This window comes from Macaca fascicularis, chromosome 15 (assembly GCF_037993035.2).
Source record: "Macaca fascicularis isolate 582-1 chromosome 15, T2T-MFA8v1.1".
Classification (NCBI taxonomy): Eukaryota; Metazoa; Chordata; class Mammalia; order Primates; family Cercopithecidae; genus Macaca; species Macaca fascicularis.
Window position 1 is genome coordinate 116303456 of NC_088389.1, and position 18856 is coordinate 116322311.

Below are 18856 nucleotides of genomic sequence, written 5' to 3' on the forward strand. Positions count from 1 at the left end.
CACTACCAACTTATACTGTGTTGGTTGGCTAATTCTAGGCACCATAAACAGAGTCACGAGATTACACACCCCAAGGGACAGTATTCAGGAGTTAGACTCCAGTGGTGGCTGAAAAGGTGGGAGGAGGGTCATTCTCTGACAGAGGTATGGTTAGGAGTATTTTCAGTGGTAATGCTGGAGTAGGGGTTTCTAGGTTGTGACACAAAGGAGAGTCTACAGTGGTAGGAGCAATGGACAAAAGTGTTTATCTATAGGTCTGAAGGATTCATTTTCTTTTGTTTTTGTTGGGTTTTTTGTTTGGTTTTTTTGAGAAGGAGGTATTTCACATGACAATGTAGTGAATATACCTGGCACATTTAATTTTACACTGATACAATGAACATCCTTGTTCATTAGTTGCCTTAGTTAATAAGTACAATATTTCCAGAGCCTGGAATCCAATACAGTGGCTTTCTTAATTCAAAGGTAGAAGTATTTTAAATTACGTGAGAAACAATGGGGTGGTGTCAACTATCCCCCAAACGCATGGGCTACATGGGAGGAAGTGATCAAAATATATATAAGTGTCTATGAACAAGAAGAAGGGTTAATAGATACCGAGCCCTTGAAACAGTAAATGCCTGCCAAACATCTTACATGAATGACCTAAGCCTCCAGAATAATTAAGTTTTTAAAAATTAAATAAAGATTATAATTATTGAACCTTAATTCTAACAGAAATACCTTTTATGTGCACTGTTAAATATTAAAGTAGCTGCTGGTTTTCTCTTATTTAAATCATGCAGTTTTTAGTCTTACCAAAGTCCTTTTTACTATCTATTAAGATAATTACATGGATTTGACCTGTTCAGATAATGTTATACTGACACATTTCCTGATATTAAACCATCTTGCATTACTGAAATGTGTTCTTTTTATTTTTTATTTTTTATTTTAGATGGAGTCTTGCTCTGTCGCCCAGGCTGGAATGCAGTGGGGCGATCTTGGCTCACTGCAAGCTCCGCCTTCCAGGTTCACACCATTCTCCTGCCTCAGCCTCCCGAGTAGCTGGGACTACAGGCGCCCGTCACCATGCCTGGCTAATTTTTTCTATTTTTTAGTAGAGATGGGGTTTCACAGTGTTAGTCAGGATGGTCTCAATCTCCTGACCTCATGATCCACCCACCTCGGCCCCCCAAAGTGCTGAGATTACAGGCTTGAGCCACCGCGCCCAGCAAAATGTGTTCTTTAACAATGATATTCATATTTCCATGTATAGACTTAATTCCCTAATGTTTTATTTGAGCCTTTTCACATTATGTTCCTAAGTACAAAGTCAATACTATTTGTGTACTCCGTCAGGTTTTTGAAATCCATTTAGTACTATTACCATCATAAAATATAAAAATAATGTCTAATTACAGAGGACGTTTATAGAACATTTTAAACATTCTTTTTATATGCTTCTCATGTAAATCTCATGACAATCCCATGATATTTGTGACCTCTACTTCAGAGATGGTATAGCTACTATACATCCTAGAAATTCAATAACTTCGCTAAGGTACCCAACCACTAAATGGTAGAGCTTGAATTTCAAAGTGAGGAGCACAAAATAACCAATATTCTATGCTACTTGATATCTGTTTGCCAAAAATCTATATCAAGTAGCACTGGAATTCGGTACTGTCTGTAAATTGGAGGGTGGCAATCATATACAAGTAAAATTGTAATCATTATTAGAAACAATGCTTTGAAGATCAATTTCCTCCAGAGTTATTCAGTTTTCCATTCTTGAGTCAATTTGAGAAAGTTTGATTCTTTTTTTTTTTTTTGAGACGGAGTCTCGCTCTGTCACCCAGGCTGGTCTCAGTTCACTGCTGAGACCTCCGCCTCCCAGGTTCCAGCGTTTCTCCTGCCTCAGTCTCCCGAGTAGCTGGGACTGTAAGCGCATGCCACCACACCCAGCTACTTTTTGTATTTTTCAGTACAGATGGGGTTTCACCACATTGGCCAGGCTGGTCTCGAACTACTGACTTCGTGATCTGCCCACCTCGGCCTCCCAAAGTGCTGGGATTACAGGTGTGAGCCACGGGGTCCAGCCTGAAAGTTCAATTTTTGTGGAAAATCAACTATTCATTAGAAGTTTGAACATTTTTAGCATCCACTTTTAAAGAATTAAAATAACATTTCAAAAACAAAGAAGAGATCAATGTTTACCTTGACTCTGAGCCAGATGAAGAATTTTTGATGTAACATATCGGGCAGTGTCTGATTCTGAAGGTTCAGCATTGATCTTCTCCAGCTGAGCCAGGAGTCCCACGATCCTAGAATTATTGGTAAGGCTAAAAAGAATATAGGGTGTTAGGGCACATTCTAAATCAATGATGTAAATTCAATACTATAATGATCACTGTTTAAAAAATAATTCTATTCTTTTAAAAACAGTAAGCATTTACACGTTGCACTTCCTTACTCTGTTCTATACTTTAATATTGTTAAAATTCTACTGACTTAAGTGAGAAACACATTCTATTTCAGAAAATCACAAATCACAAATATCCCTTCAACCCTGTTCAGTAACCTTACATCACACCTGGAAAGTTCACCTTTCCACTCTCAAAGACTTTTTACACTTATTCTGCTCTCCTCAAAACTCTGATAATCCTTCTTCCCATCCCACTCCATTCTCAATTAGTGCCCTGCTTCATAACTGGTATAAATCTAGCAAGAATACACTCACTTTCCTGTCACCAAATCCTTAAGCCTACCTATCCTCCACCTATGTTCTTTCTTCCCTGTTTCTATTTATCATACAAATATTTGTACATAGGCCGGGCGCCGTGGCTCACACCTGTAATCCCAGCACTTTGGGAGGCCGAGACGGGTGGATCACTTGAGGTCAGTTCGAGACCAGCCTGGCCAACATGGTGAAACCCCATCTCTACTAAAAATACAAAAAAATTAGCCAGGCGTGTGGCACATGCCTGTCATCCCAGTTACTTGGGAGGCTGAGACTGGAGAATTGCTTGAATCCAAGAGGCGGAGGTTGCAGTGAGCTGAGATTGTGCCATTGCACTCCAGCCTGGACAACAGAGCAAGACTTCATCTCAAAAAAAAAAAAAAAACTGTACATATGGTACTGATCTTGGTATTGTCAATATAGTGTAAACAAAACAAGCAAAAATTCCTACCCCGCATAGAGTGTACATTCTTATGGTGAGAAACAAGTCAAATAAGTAAATATGTACATTTTATATGTCAGGTGATGGGAAGTACTATGGAGAAAAAGCACATTGGGGGAATAAAAAGTGCAGGGAGAGAGAGACAGTTTTAGACAGCATGGTCAGAGAAGACCACTGAAAAAGTACCATTTAAGAAAAGGCCTGAAAGAAGTAAGTGAGTAAGCCATGCAGATACCGGCAAAAGGAGCTGTCCAGAAAAACGGAGGCGCGAGCTCCAGGATCCCCAGGCAGGAGCAAACCTGCTAAGTTCTATGAACAATGAGGTGGCCAGTGTGGCTGGAGGAGACAGTAAGGAACAAGGTCAGAGCTGGGGGTAGGCATGGGAGCGAACAGAGAAAAATAGCAGATTGCTTAGAGGCTTGTAGGCCATTTTAAGGGCTTTGGCTTGTACAATGAGTGAGATGGGAAATTTCTGAGCAGAAGAGTTACATGTTCTCACTTTTAACGGGCTCTATTTGGCTGGTACATTGAGATTCAAAGAACAATCCACTCATACACTTGCTCCCAGTCCCTTTCATTCTCAAAGTACTTGCTTTGTCTTTCAATTATACTTTCTCTGATCCCTCATCTATCTTTCCCCTTCAATTAATCAGATTTGTAGGTACACAAGTATGATCTAGGAGCTCCTACCAGCGGTTTCTCTGATATTCCTCCAAAGAGAAGTATGTACTGCTCTCTCCGTTTCCCCACATATTGTTCACTTTTCAAACCACCAGGTTGCCTTCTGAACTCTTGAGATCTCCCAAAGCCTCCTGTGGTCACTTCTAATCCCAACATATTCACATCTCTGCACCACACAAACCAGTTATCTCCTCTTTTCTTAACACACTTTCTTCTTTGGGATTCAATGACTCTATACTCGCCTGATTTTCCTCCTCTTGCCCCTTCTTTGAGATCCCCTCTGACACACCTCTAGACACTGACGTCTCCCCCAGCAGCTCTGTCCCAGGCCACTTCTCTTTACTCACTACACTTTTGCCTTGAGTGATCCCATCTAATCCCACAGCTCTAATTATTATCTGTATGCTGCTTGGCTCCTACGTTCAACAGCAGCCTCAACCTCTGATAGCTTCACCAACCTAACGAGCCCAATGTAAAACTTCTGTTCCTCCTCTCAACCTACTCCTCCTCCAATCCTAACCTTCTCAAATTCACATGAATTCAGTTGCTCAACATAAATATCTAGACTCCCTTTTCCACACTGCAACGTAATACAAGCACTATCTCTAAAACACCTCAAATCCATTCACTTCTCTCCATTTCTACTATTACTACCCACATCCAAGCAATCATCATCTCTCACAATCTCGTGACTAGTCTGCTTACCTTCTTGTGCCCAATAATCCATTTCCACACAGTAATTTTTTTAACTTTTTATTTTGAAGTAATTATAGATTCACAGGAAGTTGCAAAAATAGTAGACTGGTCCTTGGTAACCTTCACTCAGTTTCCCCAATGGTTACATATCACATAACTATAGGACAATATCAAAACCAGGAAAACTGACACAGTTGCTTTCCTGTGAGGGCCTCATGGGCAGCCTATACTGGCCCTTGGGTGCTCAGGGGCCCCTTGTTTTATCTGATTCTTAAATGTTACCACAGAAAATAAAACAGAGATACAAAAAAAAAAAAAAAACCACTAAGGGTACCTGAAACCCTTTCAGAAAATGTGCAAGGCCAAAGACAATTTTCATTAAAATATTAACATATTATTTACCTTTGACATTGTGTTGACATTTGCACCGATGGTCCAAAGGCAATGATGGGTAAAGAGTTGGCATTGCAGCAAAATGAAGGCAGTGACACCAAACTGTTCTAATAGTGCATTTTTCACTGACCAAAGTTTTCACTATTTTCACAAATTCACCATGAATTTGTAGTTTAAAGAGAATGCCAACTTCACCCATGAGTGTACATCATCTTAATATTCTGTGTGCATAAAAACATTTCTGCTGCATATTGAAATATGACGGTTATCTTGGAAGAAAATACATGCAACTGTCTCAATGACAAGCTAAACCAGCCACTTTTTTCCACAGAACATCATTTTTACTTCAAAAACACGATGGACAAACAATGATTATTCAGACTGGGATATTTTGCCAGACATTTTCTTTTTCTTTTTTTTTTTTTTTTTTTTTTGAGACAGAGTCTCACTCTGTCACCCAGGTTAGAGTGCAGTAGTGCAATCTCGGCTCACTGAAACCTCCGCCTCCCAAGTTCAAGCGATTCTCCTGCCTCAGCCTCCCGAGTAGCTGGGATTACAGGCATGAGCCATTACACCCAGCTAATTTTTGTATTTTTAGTAGAGAAGGGGTTTCACCACATTTGCCAGGCTAGTCTCGAACTTGTGACCTCAAGTGATCCACCCACCTTGGCCTCCCAAAGTGCTGGGATTACAAGCATGAGTCACCATGCCTGGCCTTTGCCGTTTTCTTTTCATGGAGATAAGCAAAGTGAGCCTGTCACTTCAAAGGAAACAACTAATAGATTTGTTGCTGATGATAAAATTTGAGCTTTCAAGCAAAAATTGGAATTTTGGAAAACACTGATCTACCATAATGACCTTGACAGTGTCTCAATATTTAAAGAATTTTCTCATAAAATCAATGGTGATATTAACAAATATAATTTTTTATATTGTGTAAAAAAATGTGTCAACCCAGTTCGGCACAGTGGCTCATGCCTGTAATTCCAACACTTTTGGGAGGCCGAGGTAGGCAGATCGCTGGAGGTCAAGAGTTCGAGACCACCCTGGTCAACAAAGTGAAACCCTGTCTCTACTAAAAATACCAAACTTAGCCAGGCGTGGAGGCACACATTTGTAATCCCAGCTACTTGGGAGGCTGAGGCAGGAGAATCGCTTGAACTCAGGAGATGTAGGCTACAGTGAGCTGAGATTGTGCCACTGGACTCCAGCCTGGGTGATAGAGCAAGACTCCGTCTCAAAAAAAAAAAAAAAAAAAGTATCAATCAACATTTACGAGATTTGCATAACTAAATCAGTACCGAATGACCAATGCATGGTGTTACAAAATCAGACATGGGTAAAAGAACTATTTTAAGTGCAAGATAGACCAACGGATTTTAATGTAACAGAGTACAAAAGTTCACTAATATGGTTTCAGATTCCACATCGTAACTAACATTTCAGACACTACCACTTACCAAGTTTTAGTGTAATATCAAGGAATATCAATTTCAATTTGAATTTCAAATAATATGGCTTTATTTCCAAAGCACATTTTCATTTAAAACTGTTTGTTCTGCATTTTAACTATTATTTTTGCTTTGATCACATTTTTACTGCTTTTCTCCAAATAGTTAACACACAATTTTATTTTTCTCCACCATAAATCGAAGGACAACAATCTAAAAAGGCCACAAAAGTACTCCTTCCTTTACTATATATTTCTGTGTGAACCCAGACATGTTTCTTCGTATCCTTCAACAATACAATACACACAAAAAATATGTACATGTATATATATTTACATATAACATGTAAACTCAGAAGCAGATAAGAGAATCTGTTTTCTATTAAGCCATACATTAATAAGGTCTGCAAAAATGTAATAAAATATGCCACTCTTCTTACCAAATCTATTTTGTTTAGGAAACCACAGTTATTTTTAATGCAAAAACATTGTATGTTATGCAATGGGTTTATTATTTTTAAATGAATTGATAAATATTTGTAATATGATAAATTATGGGTTTTAATTTGATATATGATAACTATCAACAGATAAAATAATCCGCATGAACAAAAGTTTTTTGGAGTATCATTAATTTATAATAGAAAAAGGGTCTAAAGCCAAAAAGTTTGAGAACTGCTCTCTTAGGCTTATCTTGTACATTCAGCGATCTTGATCTGGTTCTTTTTGGTGAGAAACGGTATACAAGTCACCACAATCTGTGTACTAGAGAGCAAACACATCTTCTTAAAAATTTCTGTAACCCAGATTTGAGAGAAATTCGCTTTCACAGAAACCAACATTCTAAAATTTAATAACTGACCATTTTGTTTTTCATTATTTTTCTTTTAAAAGATCATGTTATTTTTTTCAGCAGTTAATAAAACGTCTATTTAAAAAAATTCAACATAAAAGAATTCACAAACATACAAAACACACTGAATAGAATACAGGTCCTAAAATTAAGAGCTTGCTTTGCCAGTAACCCTGACCAGTTAAAATTAATTACACCAATTAAAATAAATTTACCACTATAAAAAAACGACTTGCATCTTAGTGATTCCTCTGTGAAAATCATGCTTTTCCAAATGATGGATAAATTTTTTAAAGGCAAATAAATGGAAATAAACAGTTAAATTAATTTATTTTTATTTTTATCTACGGAAGGAAAGTGGAACAAAATTATATTCTAAGCTACTTCCCAACTCAGTTCTAAAATTTGTAAGACTGTTGGTTGACACTAACGTTGAGAGTCAGAGGGTGAACACCAGAGGGCAGCTCTGCCATTTGACTACATTTTGGGTTTAGAAAATCTGAGGGTGGTGGGATGCAAATGGAAGAAAGCTACTAATGAGCAATTTAAGATACTACACTGCAAAGCAGAAGAATGTTAAATAAAGACACTTAGCGGGGGAAATGTATCTTCCCCACCTAACCCTTTTTTTTTTTTTTTTTTTTTTTGAGACTGACTCTGGCTCTGTCGCCCAGACTGGAGTGCCGCGGCGCGATCTCTGCTCACTGCAAGCTCCGCCTCCCGGATTCACGCCATTCTCCTGCCTCAGCCTCCTGAGTAGCTGGGACTACAGGCGCCCGCAACCACGCCCAGCTCATTTCTTTGTATTCTTAGTAGAGATGGGGTTTCACCGTGTTAGCCAGGATGGTCTTGATCTCCTGACCTCCTGGATCCCCCACCTCGGTCTCCCAAAGTGCTGGGATTACACACCTAACCCTATTTTTAGATGCATCAAAATAAGGCTGAGACCAACTTTGGGAGGTTCCATTTGTAATTGTTAATGTTATGTATGTAACAGTGAGAAAACTATGGAATTGAAAAAATGATCAATGTGAAACACATCAAATCAAGTTAACTTCAAATGCATATTTTTAAAAATAATTTCATTTATTTATTTTTAAGAGACAGGGTCTCACTATATGCTGCCCAGGATGGTCAAACTTCTGGGCTGAAGCAATCCTCCCACATCAGCCTCCCAAAGAGTTGAAACCATAGGCACATGCCACCACACCCAGCCCAAATAAATATTTTAAGGACATTATCACTCAAGTACTTGTTTCATTGTATTGGTCTCATGCTGCTTTTGATTCTTTGAGTTTATATTCAATCTTGGAGCTATTTTCCTAAAAATATGAATTTTCTTGAATATTGCAAAAGTCCTAATGATAAGCAGATATTGTCTCTGCAACAAATAATTTCTTAAGTAAGGGCAAGGGATATAAAACCTATATTCACATTATAAATAAATTGCACTACCTTTTTCACCTTACAATGTAAATCAAATGCAGGTAATAAAGACTTCCTCATAAATACAGTTTTAAAAAAGCAGCAAAAAAAAAAAACCCATAAAAATATACAAAACTTTTAGAATTACGCAGGATGCATGGTAGTAAAACAATTTCAAACAATATGGCTTTATTTTCAAAATGCACCTTATCTTTCAGAAATTTCTGCTCAATTATAACTATTACTCTGGCTTTAATCACATTTTTACGTTTCTCTCCAAATATTAAACACATAACTTTGTTTTCCTCTACTTTATGTGGAATAGATTTTTTTTTTACCATAATACAAATTAAAACTGAACAAATGTTAAAGTACTCATTCATCATTAAATCACTTAAAATAATAAATCGGTTACATAACATTTTTATAAATGGTATCTGTATTTTACCAAAAAAGAAAAAATTTAGAGAGAAGAGCGGCAGTGTTTTACATTACTACAAATCTCTTTTAATGTCTGGCTCAGTAGAAGACACAGTCTCATACCTACTTCTGCATTCAATCTGTTACAGTATCACACATCATGAGGCCTCTGGAAAACAGCATTATACTCATGAGAAAATGAGCGCGAATAAAGCAAATCATCTCTCAGTACTACTATTAAAACGGTTGTGACCGCATTCCTCTAAGGTCCACAGCTAACACCTTGAGAACTTCTGGGCTAGGTTATACTGCCAAAACGAACAACTCCACAATCCCCTTGGCTTATTCAATACAACGAAAGTGTAATTCCTGCTCACATCACACGTACAGCGCAAGTCAGCAGGAGACTCATTCAACGACGTAGGCTGCCAGAGATGTTTGCATATTCGCAAAACCAAGAGGGAAAAAAAAAGAGAGAAAGATGTGGCAAATAGTGTACTAGCTCTTAAAGCTCTCACCTGGAAATGACAAATATCACTTCGGTTTGTTTCACTGGCTAAAGCAAGTCACACAGCCACAGATTAACCTCAAAAACAATACAATACAACCCTGCCAGGTGCCCAAAAGGAGAACTAAAATATATGTGACCAGCCCTTGTGACTACCACACTAGGCATAGCCGTGTATCCAAGTCCTGGCAAGTGACATATAGGCAGATAAGATGTAAGCCACTTTGCAAGTTTTGCTTTTAAGAATAAGATGTGCATCCTTTCTGCATTCCCACTGGCTATGATAGAGTGAGACCAAGAGAAAACACCTGGGACCCAGAGATAGAAGTCACATAATCAGGAAAAGCAGAGCCATTCTGCCACCCTTGAACAACCACCTCTAGGTTAATAAAATAGAAATAAGCTTGACTATTTAGCCATTGTATTCTTGTATTCTGAGGTATCTATTACATCAGCTTAGCCTATATGTAAACTAATACATTGCTATATATATTAAGCACACTATATTTTTTTTTTCTTTTTTGAGACAAGGTCTTGTTCTGTCGCCCAGGCTGGAGTTCAGTGGCACAGTCTCAGCTCACTGCAACCTCTACCTCCCAGGTTCAATGGATTCTCGTGCCTCAGCCTCCAGGGTAGCTGGGATTACAGGCATGTGCCACCACGCCAAGTTAAGTTTTGTATTAGAGATGGGGTTTTACCATGTTGGCCAGGCTCGTCTTGAACTCCTGGCCTCAAGTGATCCACCCGCCTTGGCCTCCCAAAGTGCTGGGATTACAGGCACAAGCCACCATGCGTGGCTTGTTTTTTGTTTTTTGTTTTTTTGAGATGGAGTCTTGCTCTGTCACCCAGGCTGGAGGACAGTGGTGCGATCTCGGCTCACCGCAACCTCCGCCTCCCTGGTTCAAGAGATTCTCCTGCCTCAGCCTCCCGAGTAGCTGGGATTACAGGCGCCCACAACCATGCCCAGCTAATTTTTGTATTTTTAGTAGAGACAGGGTTTCACCATGTTAGCCAGGCTGGTCTTAAACTCCTGACCTCAGGTAATTCACCCACCTCGGCCTCCCAAAGTGCTGGGATTACAGGCATGAGCCACTGCGTCCAGCCAACTTTTTATCTGAACCAAAATATATGTTTATAAAGAATTACATCAATTGCTATATTGTAGGGGTGATCAAACAGTCCACATCAGGAACACCATGAACACAACACAATGTAAAAACACCGTAACACAGGACAAAAACAGACTCTGACAGATTGCTTTATAAATAGGGAAAACAACCTCTCCAAGTCCCCATAACCACTATTCCACTCTCTACTTCTACGGGATCAACTTACATATACTACCTTTTACCTGTCTTTACCAATAGGTCAATTAGGAAAGGAAAAAATGTGAATTCCTTTACGGGAACTGCTTCACCTGTTTCCAAAGGTTAACGTCTGCTTTCATGACTGTATTCCAGATATTCTCAAATGTCTGTTATTATTTCCTCTTTGACTCGGGTTGTTCAAGAGAGTTTTAAATTCAAGGTGAACAGGCTTTGTTGTTAGAAGCAGCCTGATTCTTTTTGCCCCATATAATTTTATCTGTTTACCTAGCTACCCAAAAGACTACCTTTAAGGTCCAAAACTTCTCTAGAATATGTTCTGCTATCTAGCATATGTCCTACTCTGCGCAGTTTTCTCTGACACAGCCTGTGTGTTTTAAGTCATCATTCTTCCTTCTCCCTCCCAGCACTCAACCAGAAGTTTTCTTGATACATTTCTAAAAACATAACTTTTAAATAACACATTCTATTCCACTGTTTCCGTTCCTTCCTTGGAAATTACAGTTACAAGTATACTGGACTTCTTTTGCCAGTCTTCCACATCTAACCTTTTATCTCTAATCCCTTTAATCATTTTGTTGACATCTATTAAATTGTGTTCACTTTTTCCATTACTATTCTTCGTGTGTTTTACTGTGCTTTTATAGCATCTATCTACTTTCGTACTGCTGCTAATTTAATTGTCCTTTCTGTGATATTTTCTCTTCTAAGTATTGCCAGTTCACATTTCATCTCTTCCTGCTGACTCACAATATCCTCTCTCAATGTATCTGTTTCTGTTTTATGATCTTCACAGAGGTTACTGCATCATCAGTTTTGTTATTTTTTAATTTGTAGTGAAATATTTCATAAGAATTTTCACCTGCTTCCTAAAAATGTTATTTCTGGTAACAACTCTCTGTTTCTCCCTTTTTTTTTTTTTTTAAACAGTACCTTTTAATTACTCATGGAATGAGCTGAATTTTCCTTGATCGGTAACTTGTGTAAGTTCCTATAAAAAGATGGGAGGTGAAGGAAGACCAGGGTAGCATTTCAAATTAATTAGGTCTCACAGTTGAATGGCTCTCTCCTTCGCTGCCACAGAGACAGACTGCTTTGGGTACATGCTGTTGGTTTACATAATTGTTGAATAGCCTGTCTGATCTGCTTCTCTGAACCAGTCCCATCCATGAAATACTGTTCTCCCATCTCTGCACAACCCAGATACAGTGAGTTGTCAAATTGCTGCAAAACAATTTAGGGTCCACCCTAAGCCTTCAACAAGTATATTTTTGCTGGAGCTTTCTGAGATCTGCTATTCTGAGCCCTCTGGTCCCTACATGTACTTATCTTCACTTCCTCCCAAGTGGCTTCTGCCCAATGTCCCAGTTGCATTTGGCAGCCTTTACATGTATTGCTGAGTCTGCAGCTAATGTTTCCTAATCTTGCCAAAAACTGAATTTTCAAAGAATCAGGCTGTTTAGTCCTCCTAGTTTTCTGAGTATTTTAAATAATTTCCAGGAAAAGATGGGGAAGATAGAATTATTCAATGATATTCAAACTGGAAGTTTAGATATACAATTCTTAAAGGCCTCCTGGCTCTTGTGAAGTGAACGGATTACATAAAGGAATCAAGAGTAGAGGCAGAGAAGGAGACTATTACAGTGGTCTTAGAAAGGGATGATAAAAGCCTAGTCAAGGTAGCAACAATGGGCATGGAGAAGTACATAGACAAGTGATTTACTTTTAGTGATAGATACAAAACATAGTATTCATGATAGCCTGGATGATGAGTCCTAAACGAAAAGATTGTCAAGGATGACTCCTAGATTTACGGCTTACACTTGTGCATGGTTAGAATGTCATTTCACCGAGTCAAGAGTAACACTAGAGGATGAAAAGATCTGCAGAGGCTCAATTTGGGGGAACACATATTATGTGGGAGACAACTATTAAACTCCCAGGTGGCAATACTTAACAGGCATGGAGATACAGAGGGACTGGTCTCCACTACAGATGACATCTAAATCAACAGGACTCAAATAAGATTGTCTAAGAACACTGTATAGGTTAAAAGGAGAAAAAGTTTAGGATGAGTCCTGAGGACTATTTAGAGGTCCTACAGAGTAAAAAGTCCCATAAGTAGGTTTAGAAGCAGTGGCGAATGAAGTGGGAAGAAAAACAAGAGACAATGGTACCACGGAAACCAACTGAAATACGTTTCAAATAGGAGGGACAACATCTAAAAGAAATGTCAATTTCTGATTAGAAGTTAAATAAGACAGAAGCAAAAATAAAATAAAACAAATCCACTAACTTACCACCTGAAAACTACAGGTGGCCTTGGGCTTCCATATCCTACCAATATGGAAAGACAGGAAATAAATGAGGTAAACCAAGTACTTGCCCCAGCTTACAGCCTTGACAGTTTCAGGCAATGTAAGAAGGCAGAACCCAGACAGCCCAACAGACTTCTTTAGTTAAGGAGGTAACGCTAAGAGGCCAGGAAAACCATCGTGGCTAGAATTCCAAAGAGAGACGACCAGAGGAGAGACAGCTGCACAGAAAAAACTCCAGAGACCTGCAGAAAGCCTCCCTCAAATATACAGCTGAATATAGATCAGTGCAGGAGTGTGAGGAAACTACCCAAGACTAGGAAAAAAAATCATCAGAAAGGATTCAAAGTAATACTGCTAGGTGATCACAGGACAGGGAATTGTGTCTGTTTCCACCAATCAAAATTTTAAAATCTCATGATTAGCAGAGCACTGGATAGAGTACACACAGGGGTCTAACCTCAGTAGTAAGGAATAATTTAGTCAGATGGACTGAGAATAGCTCCAGTCCCATCTAACAAACATTAAAACAAAGACTCAAAAGATTCACACTTTTTTGAAGTAACTTAACTGCATCCCAGAATAAGGCTCAAGAATATTTAAAGAATACAAAAATGTCCAGGACAGCAGAAGGTAAAATTCACCAATCAAAAGTTACCAGGCATGCACAGAAACAGATAAGTACAATCTATAATGTGAACAATCAAAATGAACAAAGAATAGATACAAACATTATAATAAGAATATCAAAATAAGTGTTGTAACTATATTACATGTGTGCAAAACTAGTCACTTAAAAAATATTAAAAAGACCCAAATCAGACTACAATGTCTGAAATGAAATATACTTTGTATGAGAAAAACAGCAAATTTTATGTGTCAGAAAAAAAGATGAGTGAACTTGAGGATACAGCAATAAAAAGTATCCAAAATAAAAGAGAGAGAAAAAAGAAATAAGAGAAAAAATTTGACAGGGCAGTGATCTGTGGACCGACTTCAAGGAAAGATACATACATTTAACTGAAGTTCCTGAAGAGAGACAGAGAAGAACAGAAATATGTAATAAAATTATGGCCAAAATTTTTCCAGTTTTGATAAGCTACATACCCAAGAAGCTCGATAAACTAAAGGCACAAGAAACATTTAAAAAAAAAAAAAAAACTTATATTGAGGGACATCATAATCAAACCTTCCAAAATCAGTGATTTTTAAAAGAAAACGGGAAAAGCAGCCACACAGCAAAAGACAGGTTATACACAGAAGAACAAAGATAAGTATGACAACAGAATTATCTCCAGAAAAAAAGCAAGCAGCCAGGAAGCCAGGAGCAGTGGCTCAGACCTGTAATCCCAGCACTTTGGGAGGCTGAGGCAAGAGGGCAGCTTGAAACCAGTAGTTCCAGACCAGCCTGGGCAACATAGCAAGACCCTATCTCTGTTCTTTAAAAAAGAAAAAAAAGAAGTAGAAAATGAGTGATAAGACAACGATACTACATATTATTTAAATTTCTCTAAAAGATAATTATTTAAACTAAAAAGAAGTACTGTGCTGAGTCCATAACATATGTAATAGTAAGCGTATGACAAACAGCACAAACACTCTGTCGCCCAGGCTGGAGTGCAGAGGCGCGGTCTCGGCTCACTGCAAGCTCCGCCTCCCGGGTTCACGCCATTCTCCTGCCTCAGCCTCCTGAGTAGCTGGGACTACAGGTGCCTGCCACCACGCCCGGCTAATTTTTTGTATTTTTAGTAGAGATGGGGTTTCACCATGTTAGCCAGGATGGTCTCTGTCTCCCGACCTCGTGATCCGCCCGCGTCGGCCTCCCAAAGTGCTGGGATTACAGGCGTGAGCCACCGCGCCCAGCCTATGGAAGGTTTTTATCCTATGTAGGAAGTGATGTATCACTAAAAGATGGACTATGATAAGTATACTAGATGTATAGTATAAACCCTATAAAAGTCACTAAAACAAAACGGAGTTCTAGCTAATAAGGAGCTAAGCCAACCAGAAGATGAAATGGAAACAGGAAGAAATACTCATTAATCTAAGAAAAGGAAGAAAAGGAGGAAGAAGAGAATAAGAAATGAAATACATAGAAAATAAATAGGCCAGGCACGATGGCTCACACCTGTAATCCCAGCACTCTGGGAACCAAGGCGGGTGGATCACAAAGTCAGGAGTTCAAGACCAGCCTGGCCAAGATGGCGAAACCCCGTCTCTACTAAAAATACAAAAAATTAGCCAGGCGGCGTGGCAGGCACCTATAATCCCAGCTACTCGGGAAGCTGAGGCAGAGAATTGCTTGAACCCGGTAAGCGGAGGTTGCAGTAAGCCAACATTGCGCCACTGCACTCCAGCCTGGGTTACATGGCAAGACTCTGTCTCCAAAAAACAAAAAAGAAAAGAAAAGAAATAGTAAGATGATATTTTTTAACACATTAAATATAGAGGATCCAGGGCCAGGCACCGTGGCTCACGCCTGTAATCCCAGCACTTTGGGAGGCTGAGGCGGGCGGATCACGAGGTGAGGAGATCGAGACCATCCTGGCTAACACAGTGAAACACCGTCTCTACTAAAAATACAAAAAAAAAATTAGCTGGGTGTGGTGGCAGGCGCCAGCAATCCCAGCTACTCAAGAGGCTGAGACACGAGAATGGCGTGAACCCGGGAGGCAGAGTTTGCAGTGAGCCGAGATCGCCCCACTACACTCCAGCCTGGGTGACAGAGCAAGACTCTGTCTCAAAAATAAATAAATAAATAAATAAATAAATAGGATCTAAAATCCTCAATTAAAAGACAGAGAAGGGTAGACTGTATATTAAAAAAAAAAAAAAAAAAAAGCAGACACATACACCGTGCCTACAAGAAATGCACTTTAAATATAAAGATAGAAATAGGCTAAAAGTAAAAGAACAGAAAAAATACATCATGCTAATAACTAACCAAGTCAACTATGGAACTAATGTCAGTAAAAACCTTTAGAAACCCCTCAAATATTTGGAAAGTAAATAACAAGCTTCTAAATAACCCATGGATCGAAGAAAAATCAAAAGGGAAATCAGAAGTTATTTCGAACTGAATGAAAATACAGTATATCAGAATTAGCAGGATATCACCAAAACAGTATTTAGGGGGAAATTTACAGTAATAAATGTCCACAGTAGAACAGAAATGTCTAAAATCAATGACCTTAGCTTTCAATGTAAAAAATAAGAAAAAAAGAGCACACGAAACTCAAAAGTAAGCACAAGTCAGGAAATAATAAAAATTAAAATAGAAATCAAAGAAACATGCAAAACCATAGGAAAATCAACGAAACCAAAAGCTTCTTCTTTGAGAATATCAGTAGAACTGATAAACTTCCAACCAGGCTGATCAAGAAAAAAGACAAAACACTAATTCCCAATATTAGGAATGGAAAAGTAACATCACTATAAATGCTAGGCAGTAAAAAGATAAAAAAAATACTTCAACAACTTTATGCCTACTAAATTGGACAACATAGAAGAAATGAACAAATTCCTTGAAAGACATTAGCTTCCTAATACTTTCATATGAAAGTATTTGTTTCCTACTACTGCTGTAACCAATTACCACTAACCTCACTGCTTAAAAACAACATGCACTTATTATTGTATTACAGGCTAGAGATCAAAAATCCAAAACCAGTTTCACTGGGCTAAAACCAAGGTGTAAGAAGAAATGGTTTGTAACATGTTCTCACTCATAAGTGGGAGTTGAACAATAAGAACACATGGATACAAGGAGGGAAACATCACACACTGGGGCCTGTTGGGGTGTGGGGGGGTAGGGGTGGGATAACATTAGGAGAAATACCTAATGTAGGTGATGAGTTGATGGGTGCAGCAAACCACCATGGCACATGTATACTTATGTAACAAAACTGCACGTTCTACACATGTAATGCAAAACTCAAAGTATAATTTTAAAAAAATAATAATTTTTTAAAAAGAAGAAGAAGAAATGGTTTTTCTAGAGGCTGTAAGGGAGAATCCATTTCCTTGCCTTTTCTAGTTTCTAGAGGTCACCTGTATTCCTTGGCTCATGGCCTCTTTTTTACATCACCCTAATCTTTTGCTTCCATCCTCACATCTCCTACTACTGACTGATCCTCTTGCCTTCCCCTTAATAAAGACCCTTATGATTACACTGGGCCCACACAGATAATCTAGGATCATCTCTCCATATCAAGAAGCCCAATTTATTTATATCTACAAAGTCCCTTTTATCAAGTAATGTAACACATTCACTGGATCCAGGGATTAAGGCATGGACATCTCCTAAGGGACCATTATTCAGACTATCATAGACACAAATTACCAAAACTCACTCAATAAGAAATAGAAAAACCTTAATAGTGCTATCTCTATCTATTAAAGAAAGTGAATTTATACTTTATTGTTTGTTTGTTTGTTTTTTGAGACAGAGTCTCACTCTGTTGCAGAAGCTGGAACACAGTGGCACTGTGTCGGCTCACTGCAACTTCCGTCTCCTGGGTTCAAATAATTCTCCCGACTCAGCCTCTCAAGTAGCTGGGATTACAGGCATCCACCACCACGCCCGGCTAGTTTTTATACTTTTAGTAGAGACGGGGTTTTACCATGTTGGCCAGGCTGGTCTTGAACTCCTGACCTCAGGTGATCTGCCCGCCTCAGCCTCCCAAAGTGCTGGGATTACAGGCATGAGCCACCGTGCCCGGCCATGAATTTATACTTTAAAAACTTGCCACAAAGAAAATTCCAAGTCAAGGTGCCTTAACTGATGAATATTACCAAACATACAAAGAAATAATACCAATTATATACAAACTCTTCCAAAAAAACTGAAAAGGAGGAAATGCTTCCTGATTCCAAAATTCTGTGGCTAGTACCTAATACCAAAACCAGATAAAAACATTACAAGAAAAGGAAAAAGCAGCCCAATATGCTTCATGAACATAGATGCAGAAGTTCTAAACAACACTTTAGCAAATCAAATTCAATAATATATGAAAAGGATAATAACAATATATCATGATGAAGTAAGATCAATCACAGGAATGCAAGGTTGGTTTAATATTTGAACATCATTCAATATAATTCACCTATTAATAAACTAAAAGAAAAACCTTGTAGCCATCTCAACAGACAGAAGAAGTATTTCACAAAATCAGACATTCATACTGGATAAAAAATTCTCAGCATACTAGAATATAAGAGAATTTTTTCAACCTGATAAAAAGCATCTACAGAAACTTGGTTAACAAAATGCTTAAAGGTAAAAGAATGCTTTTCTCCAATGATCAGAAAACAAGATAAGGATATGCACTGTCACCATTTTTTTAGTGATACCTACTAAATGAGTTCATCCTCCAATGTCATTCAGCTGTTCAATAAAGGTTATCCAGGGTAAGGACTTCGTCTCTTGGATGTGATGGAAAAATTTAAAGTGAGGTAAAGACATCTCAGGTATCAGCAAGAATGTGTAATAATGGACAACAGATTCTATACTAATAAAAGAGGAGGAGGAAGAGATGAATGAAAGAAAATAAAAGTGAACAGAGTAGAGCTCTGGGAGAGGTAGAACTCTTAGAGAACAGATATTTGAGCAAGTGAGCTAGAAAGA

The 18856-nt window shown here is 38.5% G+C and overlaps 1 protein-coding gene across 1 annotated transcript in view; it reads right to left on the reverse strand.

The window, feature by feature from the left end:
• The window catches only part of AGTPBP1 (ATP/GTP binding carboxypeptidase 1), a 198792-nt gene that overhangs the window by 149346 nt on the left and 30590 nt on the right, over positions 1-18856 (reverse strand). Inside the window, 1 exon segment of the mRNA XM_045373027.2 lies at positions 2200-2324. Coding sequence (XP_045228962.2) covers positions 2200-2324 — 125 coding nt within the window.